The sequence below is a fragment of the Stegastes partitus genome, unplaced genomic scaffold (genome assembly GCF_000690725.1).
Source record: "Stegastes partitus isolate 25-593 unplaced genomic scaffold, Stegastes_partitus-1.0.2 Scaffold103, whole genome shotgun sequence".
Lineage (NCBI taxonomy): Eukaryota > Metazoa > Chordata > Actinopteri > Pomacentridae > Stegastes > Stegastes partitus.
Window position 1 is genome coordinate 663306 of NW_007577834.1, and position 15007 is coordinate 678312.

General features: G+C 41.2%; 1 protein-coding gene across 1 annotated transcript in view; it reads left to right on the forward strand.

Moving 5' to 3' along the window:
- The window catches only part of me1 (malic enzyme 1, NADP(+)-dependent, cytosolic), a 90046-nt gene that overhangs the window by 72538 nt on the left and 2501 nt on the right, over positions 1–15007 (forward strand). Inside the window, exons 7-11 of the mRNA XM_008277620.1 lie at positions 12810–12919; positions 14034–14131; positions 14237–14350; positions 14558–14663; positions 14835–14977. Coding sequence (XP_008275842.1) covers positions 12810–12919; positions 14034–14131; positions 14237–14350; positions 14558–14663; positions 14835–14977 — 571 coding nt within the window. The remainder of the gene's footprint in view (positions 1–12809; positions 12920–14033; positions 14132–14236; positions 14351–14557; positions 14664–14834; positions 14978–15007) is intronic.

Genomic DNA, 15007 nt, shown 5'->3' on the forward strand with positions numbered 1-15007 from the left:
AAACTTTTTAGTAAATGTACAAAAAAAGCAAATAAGACAGGAATTTTAAAATTAACAAATATTAAGATTAAGGTAACATTTTTTATTGCTTCAATTGCGTACTGCCATACCTAAACCAGGGGCAGGGATATGGGTTGGCCTGTGACAAAATTACTGATGATAGCAGCAATCTGATACCATTAGACCAAATTAAATGAGGCTTGATGCGAACTTGCAAAGCAGTATTTTAGACAAATTAGCCTTTTTCTGTATTTATATTATTGCTAACAGCTAAATCAACTTTAGTCCGTCTCCCAGGTGACATAGCTTCACTCTGGTGACTAACATCATGGCTAACACAGCTTCAGTTTGTTAGCTTAGCTTTCAATGTGTTGCTTGTTGCTAATAAAATTTTAGGGCTTTTGTGCTTGACTCTGCACTTTCGTATCCCTCATCCCATCTGGAAGTCATACTGATTTATTTTAAATGTTAATGTTAAAATTGCCTTGTGTCAGACTCAGTCCGCTCAGGTCCTGCATATAACTGGATGCTTTGTGCTGTTGTGGAAGGCAAGTTTGTTTTTTTACAAGGAACACTCTAGAGATTTTTTGTTTTTTTTGCACCATAAAATGATCCCAAACTTTGGACAGTTCTGTGGCTTTCCCTGGCCTGTCTGCTCTCTTCAGTCCCTTACTATTTTTTTCTCATTCTTCATTTTGCAATCAAAATGCTGTAAAATTGTAAATAGTTAAAACCAAGGTTCAACGCAAAGATTTTGCATTGAAGATTTTTAATAAACATAACATTTCGTGAGGAATTGTTTCAGTCCTACTTGGAGGATTAGTGGGAGACCTCTGGTCTGTTGAAGAATATGTTTTTTTTCTTTGTCTACCTCAGTAATCCAGTCTCTGGAAAGCATCCGGTCATATCATCCCCAATCAATGAGAATGCATAATTCAAAGCTGAGATGTCATGTTGATGTGCTAAACTTTGTTAGTGGCTAGCTTTGACCTCTTTGATTTGGAGGCACTGCAAAGAATCGCAGTATTTAGTGTTCTGTATTGTCAATTGTTTGGTTTGCATGAACTGACCTGACCTTCATCCTGCTTTTTTCTGAGGTGAAATTAGGAGAGACACATTGCTTGTTATTGGAGCTGGTAATCGATGTGTTTACTGCAGACCTGTCCTTGATTCAGACTTTTGTAAACCTTTGTTTAGCATGCATACCCACAAGTCTGGAGCCATCACAGCCACACACACACACACACACACACACACACACGGGCCTGGTTAAGTCTCGTTCTAACCCAGAGACTGAAGTCCAGAGGGAGAAGCCTGGGTCTGGGACCCCTCCAGCTGGCAACAGGAAGCCATGACTCTAATAACCGGGTAGCTTCTCAACTACAGGGAACAGCGATGCTTTTTCCCCAAAGGAGCCAGATTGGCGGAAAATGAATAATTATGGGCTCAGAGACTCTATGAATGATTACAGCTCTGCAGTCTTTTAAGTAATATTCATGTTTAGTTTTCTAAGAAACTAAACATGAACTAAAATACACTAAGACTGACTCATCATCAATAAGAAAAAAAAGTCTGGAGAGATTCTTTAATCCACCATTTAAAAATACTTCTTAGTTAAAGACGCACAGTTAGTGATGCAACACGATGTTTGAGTTCAGGCCAGCCTTCCATCTTCACAGAAGAATCAGCTGTTGTTGAACAATCAGCTGTGCTTTTGACTTCAAACAGAAAATGAAAGCAATTACCCGATTGCTTTAGCACACACCCTCATCCCCTCTTAAACAATGAACCAAGGATCTGCTGTGTATGAAGCTTTGAACTTTAGATTTTTTCTCAGCAACACACCTCATTTTGTCACTCTTAATTTCTCATTCATTTTTGTTTGTGTGTGCAGATTTCACAGTAACAATCTCGTCACACAAAGGTGGTAAGACAAAGTGGGGGAATGTGCTGATACTGAAATATCAACACAACAATGCTCGATGCTAACATTACTGTCTGCAGTGTGTATTCTTGCTTGACAGAAAAATGTCTAAGTTGTGTCAATTTCTTCATTAAACTTTTGGCAAGAATGTTAACAACTTCAAGTCACATATTTCCAAGCTTTTCTTTTAAAAGAAAAAGTTGTCATTGTTCAACGTTTTATTGCAAATCCCATAAAAAACAGCACAAAACAGTGTGTTTGTCTCTATGTTCAATCTCCACATCTTAGGAACTCATCCACAATCCCTCTGGTTCCCTCGTCCTTACAAATGTGTTCCAGAGATGTATTTGTTTTTTTTAAAATGGCGTATAATTTCCTTAAACAGACGGTGACTGCACTTTTTAGCACACATTACTCAAACAGGGGTAAATAGTGCATTTTTTGGAGGCTATTTTAAGCTGCGGACACTTATTTGGTTCTCCTGTTTTAAATCAGCTTAAAACAGTGCAGTGAAGGAACGTGACAACATTTCCTGCAACGCTGAGGCTCACTGGTGTGTTTTTAGCAGTAAGGATTTTGATCTTTAGCTACATAGGATGTCTTTGTAAGTAGGCTGTTTGTCATTGGTGGATCCAGTCTTTAATGCGAATTGTTGATCTTAAGAAGAATATAAAATTTCACCATTGTTACCCTTAAATATTGTAGATCTTAAGTAGGTTAACTATGCTCAGGTGGGCAAAAATATACTAGACGTAAGCTGTACTTTAGAAACATTTCGCATCGTGCTGTCAGAGCTGCTCATGCCACATATGCTCGTACAGTATTGGACAGGGTGTTTCCCCGTCAACTTGGAACAGCATGCAAAGAATGCCCTCAGCAGCTTTAAACTTTTGGCACAAAGTGAGTAAGAAACAGGCCGACGGATCGATGGATGGATGAATGGATGAAAGGAGCAACAGAGTAGAGGGGAGGAAAGAATGTAGAACGTGTCTTTCTTTAATGACGGCTCGGGGATTTGAGAAATAACGTGTGCTGAGAGATGCTGCCTCTCTGGAGAGTGAGAGGGGCTGGGGGTTTATTAAGTCCTCAGCCACAAAGCCCCCATAGGGACAGAGGTAACACACAGCCTGTGTGTGTGTGTACGCAAACACGCATATATGCACACAGGTTGGACAGCTGTGTTTGGACAGAGCACCCTTGTCTGTGACCTTTTTTCGCTGAGGTCCTCCCTGTTTCTCTGTGGCCCTCATGAATGCACTCCAACCAAAAGAATCTCTTCATACCTTCTCCTCTGCTTTTTATTCCCCCCCCCCCCCTCCTCAGCACTGGAGGTCTATATGACATCCATCTATTTCCTCTTAGATTCAGGTTTCATCAAGTCACAGATGAAGCCGGATTGTGTTCCCTGAAGGAGTTCGGTCACTCAATAATTTCACGCCCCTACAGACATCACACCAAGCATCTGAGTGATTCACTGCATGGGAAAGTGTCTGTTGTCTCATGTCTCATCTTTTTTTTTTGTACGCTACCCAACATTAATGATATTACAAGCATTTACTCCCAGTGTGTTGGACTGGTTTAGCAGTTACTGCCAAGAAACCCTGTAAGGCAGCTCTAGAAAACAATCAGTCAAAGATATTTTTTTTTTCTTTTCTTCCACTGGCAGTATTTTTGTTGCAAATCATAAATCACAGTAAAATAAAAGTGTTAGGCACAACAGAGCTCTGTGTTGTACTGGTAGAGTGGCTCAAATGGCTTAAACAGTCCCATGGTAGGAAAGGTTAGACTGCTGTCTTGTCTGCCCGTCTGGTTATTTTCTCTTTCTGGAAGTCCCCAGTGTTCAAATCGATCAAAACACCTTCTTTCATATGGTAATTTATATTGTGCGAGTGAATAAAGAGTGACTGGCATACAGACAAAGCTCGCACTAATACGTAACCTTCAAATGGACTCTGAAAACCTGTTTTCTCAGTCAGTGTTTTTACTATGAAATAGTGTGGCCTTACACCAACAGAACAATTTCTCTTCTTTTCTCTAGCTTTGGCTATTTCTCATGTGAGGCTTCTGTCTCTGCTGTTTTCTCTTTTCTCTTTTTACTGGTCCCATGTGGGTGCGGCTCAGTTCGAATAAAAAAAAGGTGATAACTTTTGAACAGTAATCCAGATTTGTCAGTTTTTAAAAAGATGACAACACCCAGCTAGAATTCCGCCCTCCAGCAAATGTTAAAAATGCAGCAGAGGAGTGAGAGTGTATGATGTGGTGTGGCGTTTGACACGGAGGGTCAGAGGGTGACTGACTGACAATCATGAATCACTGTGCATTTGTAGTTGCTGTTTAATTTGTTGTGTTTGCTTTTTCTGGGTAAGAGGTTATGTCACATTCAGTGGCACTTCAGTATACACAACAGTAAGTGGTCATCATTCAGTTAGTCCATACAAGCACTGTACACAAGGTTATTGGCTTCAGCAGAGTGTACGAGGTGTGTCAGAAAAATTCCAGGACTGGTGTCACAAAACCCAAACTACAAACTGCAAGCTTTCCCCTTCAGACAATCAACCAGCACGTCTACAAAGAGATCCTGTGACGTTTGCTTCGTTCAGTGCGCGAGAAGAAGTGAGAGTTGTGGCAGGACAAGTCGTGGCTGCTTCACCATGACAACACGCCTTGTTCACAATGCCCTGAGCATCCGACAGTTCCTGGCTGAGAAGAACATTGCCGTGCTGGAGCAACCTCCCTACTCACCCCACCTGGCTCTGTGGGATTTTTTCCTCTTCCCCAAGCTCAAGGGGGTCATCAAGGGGACCCGTTTTGAAGATATGGACGACATCAAGATGACTGTGATGACAGAGCTGCAAAGGATCCTGGAAGAATCCTTCCAGGAGTGTATGGCGGCGTGGCAGAGAGGCTGGGAAAGTGTGTTAGACTCCAGGGGGATTACTTCGAAGGAGAAAACTTGCAGTTTGTGGTTTGGATTTGAAATATATCTTTTGTGACACCAGTCCGGAAACGTTTCTGACACACCTCGTATATCAGACGATGATTGTTTCTGTGGCTTTTGTGATATTTAAATATGCTAACCCTATAAGGGAAATAATGCTGTGAATGGCTGCTGAGCATACAATGGGCCCCATGAGGGCAGCTCTACTGCAAAAAGCTGCTTTTTTGGCGGTGTTGATTCAGTGTAGTCATTTCAATTTGTTGAAAGACATTAATTTTCTTCTGTACTGAGTACCATTACTCAATGGGGAGACTGGCTGTCAGAGCCAACCAGCCAGAGGAAGCTACCATCAGACTGTCTGTGTCTCTACTGGAGAGGCAGCATGAAGCGTTAAAAGTTGCTAAAAGCACATTTACAGCCCTTTAAAACATCACTGTGTATGTAGGTGTTGTTCCTTAGCTCACTGTTGAACTCGGAATAAAGCACAGGTATTGGGCTCATGATTTGTGTGTTGCCACAAGAAAGGAACAGAATAACTTTTATTCACATTTTCTGCAGTTTTTAGGCTTGCTAATGCTAACATTGTCACAGCTTTGTGTGAGAGGAACAACGTGGGTGGATCAGTGGTGCAGTAGCTGTCTCGCCTATTATTACATTACAGCTAGGAAAGGTCAAGAAATACGTGTGAAATAAACTGTCAAATCAAAGCAGACAGATTGAAGTTCATGTACAACTGAAAAAAACAGTAAAGGTTGTTTTGACTAGACTTGTACAATATAAAGAAATTCTGATGTGGAACCTCACAGTCATGACCAATAATATGAGAGTAGCTTGGATTTCATCTGACTGGTCAAATGGTATGAATGCATGAGGCATATATCCATCCCTCAGTCTAGTTGGTCAAATGTTGCAAATGCATTGCATGTGTGAAGAAAATAATTTTTAATATGTGCCTTTGCATTGTGCATTGTCTTTTGAAGTCGAATATAGACTGCAGCTGGAGATTATTTAGAGTGATCTTGTCTACAGATAAATGAGATTTCATTGGCTTGTTTTCATATCGTTACTTTGTTGTCATGGGGACGTTAACTGCCGGAGAGACTGTTGTGTGTTGTTGCTGCCGAGTTCACACCTTAATGTTAGATCAGTGTAAATACATCAGAGTATTTGCAATCAGCTCCTAAATCAGAGACGCAGAATGTGTCTTGCTTTCTAAATGTAAAAATATGTCAGAGTCAAAAATAAATATGAACTGAATTGTATCTTTCTCAGTTTTGAACTGGCACAATTGCAAGAGATATAACATTTATAGTTCAATAGAATAGAATAGAAGAATAGAAAAATACTTTATTTATCCCAGGCCTGGGAAATTACTGTAACACAGCAGCAGCAAGAAAAAACATCAATCACAACAGAAAAGGGCTAAACTTAAATACTATTTAAAAAATGAAAAATAAAAATAAAGTGAAATTAAAATTAAACAAAATAACTGTACAAAGTGTGCAAGTTGACAAACGGTGCAAAGACAAAGGGTTTTACAGAGCAGAGAGCTGAGAATGCTCTCTGCCAGACAGAGGTGAGGTGTTGTATAGGGTTATTGCTCTTGGCAGGAAAGATTTCCTGTAACGGTCCTTGTGACAGCGGAGCTGAATCAGTCTGTTTGAGAAGGAGCTCGGCTGCCTGTCCAGAAGGGGGTGGAGAGGGTGGTCGAGGTTATCCAAAATCGATAACAGTTTGTTCAGAGTCCTCCTCTCCACCACCGCTTCCATGGTGTCCGGTTTGCAGCCGATTACGGAGCCAGCCTTCTTGATCAGTTTGTTCAGTCTGTTGGTGTCGACGGCTCCGATGCTGCCTCCCCAGCAGACTACAGCAGAGAATACTGCACTGGCAACAACAGACTGATAAAAAATGTTCAACATCTTGCTGCACACGCCGAAGGATCTCAGCTTCCTCAGGAAGTAGAGTCTGCTCATCCCCTTCTTGTATACAGCCTTGGTGTTGATCTTCCTGTTCAGTCTGCTGTCAATGTGGACGCCCAGGTACCTGTAGTCCTCCACCGCTTTCATGTCCTCTCCCAGGATGTTCAGGGGCTGTGTGGCTGTCCTCTTCTCCCTGAAGTCGATCACCATCTCCCTGGTCTTGGCCACATTCAGGAGCAGATGGTTCCTCCCAGACCACTCCACAAAGTCACTCACCAGCGCTCTGTACTCCTCATCCTGTCCACCACGTATACACCCAACCACTGCAGAGTCGTCAGAGAACTTCTGCAAGTGGACCAACTCAGAGTTGTATTGAAAGTCTGAGGTGTACAGGGTGAACAGGAATGGAGAGAGCACATTGCCCTGTGGGGCTCTTACGTCACTAACCACCACATCAGACAGGGCAGCTCCAAGATGGACAAACTGTGGCCTGCCTGTCAGGTAGTCAGTAACCCAGGAGACCGTGGGTTAATCTACCATCATCATTCGCAGCTTCTCCCTCAGCAAAAGTGGCTGGATGGTGTTGAATGCACTGGAGAAATCAAAGAAAGTGATTCTCACTGTGCAGCCAGCACCATCCAGGTGTGAGTGAGCCCTCTGCAGAATTAAGCATTAAGCATAAAGTCACACTGATGAAATTGATTGCAGGCGAAGAATGCCATTGTTCCTACTGGGCTCAGGTATCTTTACTCTGTTGAACTTGAATGTTTCTTCAAAGTTATACAAGAGTTGATTAAATGCAAAAGTATTAAGTTTGAGATGACCTGTTCTATATGCAAGCTTTCAGCTAACTGAGTTACAATAAGTTGACCTTGAGAGAATCAGTAAATCAAATGAGCTCGAGAGTGAGATGTTCTACAGCAAGAACATTTCCATCTCTCATCAACCAAATGGGGACACAGAGGTCACAGATGCTGCGTTAAACAACTTCTGTTGCTGGTTTCATTGAAAGATAACAGTAGTAAAGATTTATTTCAATCCTGTACACTGATTTTTTATTTTTTATTTTTTGCATTTATGGTCATTTGTTTTGCTCACACTGAGAAAACAGAGTGGTTGTATCAGAACAAAAGAGTTTTTACCAGCGCATTCTACATCCTAAAGCAGGTGTGGGAAGGATTTTTCTCACCTGTTCTCTCAGACTGGGTGTTTTCCCACCAGGCTCTTTTTGGTCTCAGAGCACTCTAAACACACACCACTGTTGACAAAGCACTGGACAAAGAGAGGGAAAGTGATCACTCTGCCAAATCTAGATGGCAGGGTTACACGGTCTCTAATTCTTTTTAATAACAGCTATGACATGTGGAACAAAATCACTGTTTTACATGATGCAGATAAGTGTAAAGTTTCAAGACCCAACAAGTCCTGAACTTTGTGAACTTTGAGTTTTGCCAGACGTTAAATAAGATTGTACATTTTCTACATATAGACGGTAGCAAAAAAAAAAAAAAAACAAGAACAGAAACCTACTGGTAAATACAGAAGAATAAATAGCACGAGGATCCAGAATGATGTGTTGTATGTAAAATGTCTAAATAATTGATACGATTACTACTCTAGCAGCAGTATCAATATCTTGACCTTGACCCTTTTGCCTTTTCAATCTTTGAGTCCAGCTCCAGTCCTGTAAATGTTAAACAGATATTTCCAGCCTAATTTGGCAACTGTTTGTTCTGTAGCTTTGTGACTATTTGTTCCAGTAGTGGCTCTCAGCACAAATTTTGGCCATACAGGCCCACATTGGGTGGCACATGCTAATGTCACTATTCCATCATATACACTGAACTTAGTTACTGCATATTTTATTGAGTTTTCCCTCCCAATTGTAAACACAGTGAATTATTGTAAAGAAGAATTTGGCTTCTTGTGCATTTCAGCCCACACAGTCTATAAATAGTTGTTAATATTTAAAACTACGCCTTGTCCTGACTTCTCCCAATTTACTGTTTGGCACCTTCGCTGTCTCTAGCTTCTTTTGGGGTCGTATATTTCTTCTCCCTTTTCTTCTCTGTTGATTGTAACATTTTAGTGCATGTTTGCAATGCATCTTAGAGATGGTTCTACTGTAAATAAAGATAATTCATCCATTCATTCATTCACTAAGCCCACAAATGTGTGTGTATCTGGACAATGCACACTTTCACTTTTAGTGAACTTCTTCATGCTTACTGTGCAGTCTACTAGTTGCTGCCACCGCTGCTTTCCAACGTAGCCTCTCTAATGAGAACGATCAGTGCAACTCATGTTGTGTTTAGCTGTCAGTTTTGTGACTTTATAATGGTGTGTCATCTTGGCCTGGTTTCCCTCTAAAGGGACTTCCTGGTTTAATGACTTCCTGGTTTCTCTATCATCACGCTCCCTTGTTTTGATGTGAAGGTGAATGACTGTTGAATCTACACATGTAGCCAATTGCGGTTTGTTATTGAAGACAGTTTTATTGAATCAAATATTTATACGGCTTAATAAAGTAGCTGGCTGGACTGTAGCCATTGTCATGAAAAGCTCAGTCTGAAGCGCTACTAATAGGCTTCAATGAATAGTTTATTTAATATATGTCAATTCAAAACAACCAAAGGCGCACAATCCACAGCAGAAGCCCAAGCATCTGCACTTTTCACAGTCTGTTCTGTGCACGTACAGTCTCTGCATCTTCCTCTTCCTGCTGCTGAGAGATTTATGCATTTTTTCACAGCTCCACACAGTCAAGAATATGGTCAGTGTTTTTCATCTTTTGGGTGTGCCCTGACTTGCTTAGGTTACTGCCCTTCATACTGGAGCATAGACACAAAAGCAAATCCTGCTTCTTTGTGTCCACTTTTTTTTTCTTTCTTCTTCTCCTTCTTTGCTGGCATAGAGGTGCATTGTCAGATTTTGGCGTTCCATTCCGAGGGTTGTCAAGGAAAGAACATAGACTTCCAAGCAGAATAGGGACACTGAACACAAATACCCTCCAACAGGAGCTTTGTTCTTGGCAAAGCACACACACATATTGTCAAAAACAGTCACCCCCTCTATCTTTATTGGTGCAGGCCACGGACCAAAGAGCTTTCTGCAGTGGGAAGATGATCCCTTCTCTCTGCAACGCCACAACCACAGATTGTCACTCTATAGTTTATGGTCAGTGGATGCCCATAAATATGCATGTGTTCACAGCTCAGTCATACTTAGAAGCATGTTAAATGTCTCATTGGATCTTTCTGGCCTGATTTTAAAAAATAAATTTAGCGTCAGTCAGGCCACATAATCCTCCGTTTTAACCATCTGATGAGAATAGTTGCAGCACGTCAGCATCACTTTGATCTTCCAGAGGATTACACTTCCAAATCCACTTCTTTGGAATATATGCACCACCAGCTTGGTTTTGTGAACTAGTCTGACCTCTCTAGTAGCGAGTCGAACCAAACCATGCCAGAAGGTGCTGCGCTGGCGATGGGGCAAGGCCACATCCATCCTCGCCCGTCGCCTGTCTCCTAAAGCCCAAACACAATGAAAAGTTTATAGCTCCCTTCTTGGCCTCATTATTCCTCCTCTTTGCACAGGCTCTCAGTGCTTTAGTGCTGCTCACTGCTTGATAGAAAACACATTTCTCTCCTCAACACTACTGCAGAGCTGGCAGTAAGTCAGCCACGCTGTCAGTTTCTGCATTGGGAATCCGTGTCTTGCAGTGTGGCGGACGGAAGAATAAACAGTGACCCAGCGATGGCTCTCTCTCATCAGGACGTTAAGTTTTATTACAGCTGAACTCAGGTTTGCTTCTCATCCTGCTTTTTTTTTTCTTTTTTTTTTTTGCCTTGCTTCCGCTCAGCTTCACTCTCCTACTTGGTGAAGAATCTAAGCAGTTTAGCAGCCACTGTAACAAGTAGGAAACGGCTTCAGTGTGTTGTACAATAACAGTGCAAACAAGGATCGTTTTCCTTATGAGGTCTGAGGTGGGGTTTTATGAAAAGGCTGAAAAAGTAACAGAAAGAAAGGAGAAAGTTATTAGACAGTGAAATGAAGGAGAAAAGAAAGCAAGAAACTCTGACTGTAAAAAAAACACATTTCATGAGCAAGGAATTGAAAATGTAGGTCTCACTGTTCTTCAGTTAACTCACAGGCTACAGGTGTTGGTTCAGTCTGTTTGCTTGGCCTGCCCCCAATTTCCTCCATCACTTACTCTCTGAAATATGAAACACTGTGTTTTTAATGCAGGATTTAGAAGACCCCTTCATATATCCTGTGAGTCCACAGAAGCTGCAGAATTTTAATGGTAACTTCACCTTTTACAAGAATTTTATTGGAACATTCACATCACATGGGAGGGAAGTGAATCTCATGTTTACAGCTTGCAAGTGTTCAAGTCATTGGACAGCTCAGAGTAGCAGCTGCCAGTTTTCCTGTGCTGCTGCTTCCCTGTCTTGCTCACACAGGTATGTAAGCTGAGCAGCCAAACATGGTTAATGCCTATTAGAGGAAAATTTGATCTTACATTGTTCCTTCTATAGCTTTGATACTTGGACTCTACCATTACCCTGCCAAGGAACAGGTTTTTCTCATTTTAAAACAAATCAGATGGGAAAGCTCAACTGGAAATAGTGTTTTCAAATAAGTATTGCAGCCAATGTTATTACTGATTATCTAGTGAGTCAGAGCTGATAAAACCTGACAGTTGCCAGTAGTGTTGTCAGGTTACCAAAATTCACATCTTGATGTGAATATACTGATGCAAAGAGTGGAAGCAGATCACTGAAAGCACACACTACCCTGCTGAGGCCCTGGAAACACTGCTCATAGAAAACACTGCGATTAAAGAAACGGTAAAACAGGTTTTGGTGTCATTTTTAATGGGAAAGCATCGCAACACTTTAATAGCATCAGTATGCTATTTAATATTACTTGCCAGCTAAAAGAATGAAGCTTCTGTGTTCTTCTGTCTGAAATCAGTAGCCTGCTCTGATTTTAAGTGCTCAACCTGCTCCACTTATCTTTGTAAACTGCAGAAACAGGATGCTTGACAGGGCAAAAGGAGGGCGAGCTATAAAACAATAGTTGATTTTAATTGAAGAAAATTGAGCAAAATGGATTTCACTGAATATTATAAAATGACTGAGGCAGATATTTTTCTGTGACAGCCACTGCAAAGGTCCCCAATAATTTTCACTATTCTCCTTTGCATTAGCTTTGTCATCCTGCAGACCCTCACCAGGTCATTATTTCCTTTTCCTACAGTTGAAAATCTTGTTTTTTGTTGTTTTTTTTTTTATCTTAGACACAGAGCAGCAGCTGTCACTGTGCAAAGCCCCAGTAAATTCCTGAACAAAAGTTCCATCTGTTGAAGGGCACCTGAACTTGGGGTTCCTTTTTTGTCGCTGTTAAATCTAATTTACAGACTCATAACGCTGCTCTTATTTTTGTTGTATGATGTTGTTGTAGGAGCTTATTGGCACCAGCTCCTGTGTTGCCGTATTGGCCGTATGTGTCAGGTGGTCCGAGACGCATCTTGTAAAATGTGGTGCTGCTGCTTTACTGGGTGGGCTCTGTGTGCTTTTCCTTCAGATTTGGCTTTTTTGTGATTCTGCTCCTTTGTTAGGTGTTCGACCTCCCTCATTGAAACTCATTATGAGGTGCCGTTGTAAAATGAGAGCCACAGGTGTCAGTTTGTCAAATGACTATGAAATAAAACAGTGTGCACAGTCCAGCTTTTAAACGTTGCTTTTAACAAAACAAGGGTTCCTCTTTATTTCACGTGAGCTGTGCGTGTTTTAAAAGCTGACTTTAATTCATTGTTACAACTTTGTGCTCTCTCTTCTTTATTTCTCAGTCTGTGCTGTGTAGTGTAGGAGGAGAGCACCCCCCTCTGGACTGAGATAAAGTGTTTTTTAAGCAGAGTCTGCTCTCTCTACTTGTAAAAGTACCCCTTACCATGGTTAGCTTTGTTAGCGCCCTTTCATGTTCTCTGTTGGATTAAATGCTGCTGTTCTGTTTACAGGTATGGAATGGACTGTCTGATTCAGTTTGAAGACTTTGCAAATGTTAATGCTTTCCGTCTGCTGAGCAAGTACCGCAACAAGTACTGCACATTCAATGATGACATCCAAGGTAACACACCGGACAAACACACACACACACACACACACACACACACACACACACACACACACACAACCATTAACACAAATACATTTTGTGTCAGCAGTATAGCTAATAAGATACCGAGTACAGAAAAAATAGCCAAACAAGTAAAATAGGACACAAAGCCTGACGTTGTTCTTTGCATCATGCACAGTTCCTTGTGATTGTGATAATGATATTGTTTTTAAGTGTTGAATTTAATTTCCTTGATAAGATTCATTATTTAGTAACATCTTTTTTAAATTAAGAAATCTTTGTATGTGTGTGTTCTTCACAAATCTCAACAACCTTTCATCCAGTCGACTTCAAACTTGTTGTATTGCTGGAGACCAGTGGAAGTGCAGTGACATGTTTGAAGGAGATCACATGGGATGTGTTTGTAGTCTTTCCTCTGTTGTTTGGAAATGTCATCAGAGGAAACGCAGATTTACTTTTCCCTATGACATGTGGTGGAACAGGACAATCTGAATGATCCTGTCTTTGAAAACACAAATCAATAGTTTGTTTCATTGTCACCAAAGTGCCAAACAAGAGCATTGTACTTAAATACACAAGTCTGCCTTACTCACACACTCACAGACACACTCTTGCTTGATATATGATCATGAATTATTACAACAAAACAAAAGTAGAGGTATATTTATAAATCACCCTGGTGCTTCATTTTTATAAAACTCAGTGGCACTGCGTCAAAACAACAATCATCCCAGTCCTTCATTTGCTTTGGTCATGTTTAACTTTAATTATTTAACTTGCATCAAATGGATAGCGTGAGATGAGAGCAGGAAGCTTTATGAGCAGCTGTGAATGCACTGTGGACTTATTTTGCCCTCTCATGATACATAAAGGCTACTTAAGCCTTTCCATGTGTCAGCACCAAACAAGTTTTTATTTGATTGAATACAGCTGACTTTGTCTGCCAAAAATGATCAAAATACCTTTCATTTCAGTCAATCATTCCTCATTTGTTGTACTTTTTTCTACTCTTCAGTCAGTCTTGAATGTACAACTAGTCCTATAAACCCTGTGAAGAATGTCAGTGACAGTAGATTAAAAGTGGAAAGCGTTGCTCTGTCTCCAGGTACCGCTGCAGTGGCAGTAGCTGGACTCCTGGCCGCCCTCCGCATCACCAAAAGCAAAATGTGTGACCATACTATTGTGTTCCAAGGGGCTGGGGAGGTAGGTGAAGCGTTCCTTATTCAAAACTAATTATGGGAGTAAATTTAGTAGATACAAACTGTACTGAGTTGAACAAGAGTGCATTTCATGTTGTCTTGCCCCCAGGCAGCGATGGGGATTGCTGAGCTGATCACCATGGCCATGGAGAAGGAGGGACTCGCTAAAGAAGAGTGCTTGAAAAAAATCTGGATGGTTGATTCCAAAGGTCTTATTGTGAAGGTATCTTACCAAGTCTGCAAATACAAATGTACAAACACGTGTACACATGCAGAGAAAATGCTGTCATCTGAGCACTATGGCTGTCCAGAATGAATGATGAAGTAGAGTAAAAACAAGGTGGAAAGCAAATCCACACATTCAACTCAACCATGATTTGTGCCATGTTAATGTGTTTATATCTCTAATCTCTGTGCCTCCTCTCTGTAGGGTCGAGACAGTCTGACTCATGAGAAGGAGAGGTTTGCTCATGAACACGCACACATGAAGAAACTGGAGGATGTGATCCTGGAACTGAAACCTACAGCTATCATCGGTAAAGCAACAAGCGTTCACGACCTTCCATGAATGACACTGACTGATTTGCAGACTTTAGCGAGGTCATCTGGAAAAAATGCTAAAACGAACTACAGAATTTTAAAAGTTACACGACCAGAAGCAACGTAAAAACGAAATGTGTGCCACGCTGATGGTTTTTCTGTCTCAGGTGTGGCTGCTGTCGCTGGAGCCTTCTCTGAACAAATCATCAGGGACATGGCCTCGTTCAATGAACGCCCGATCATCTTCGCCCTCAGCAACCCGACCAGCAAGGCCGAATGTACAGCTGAGCAGTGCTACACGTTCACAGAGGTGCAGTTTCAATTCAGTACATAGCTGTAC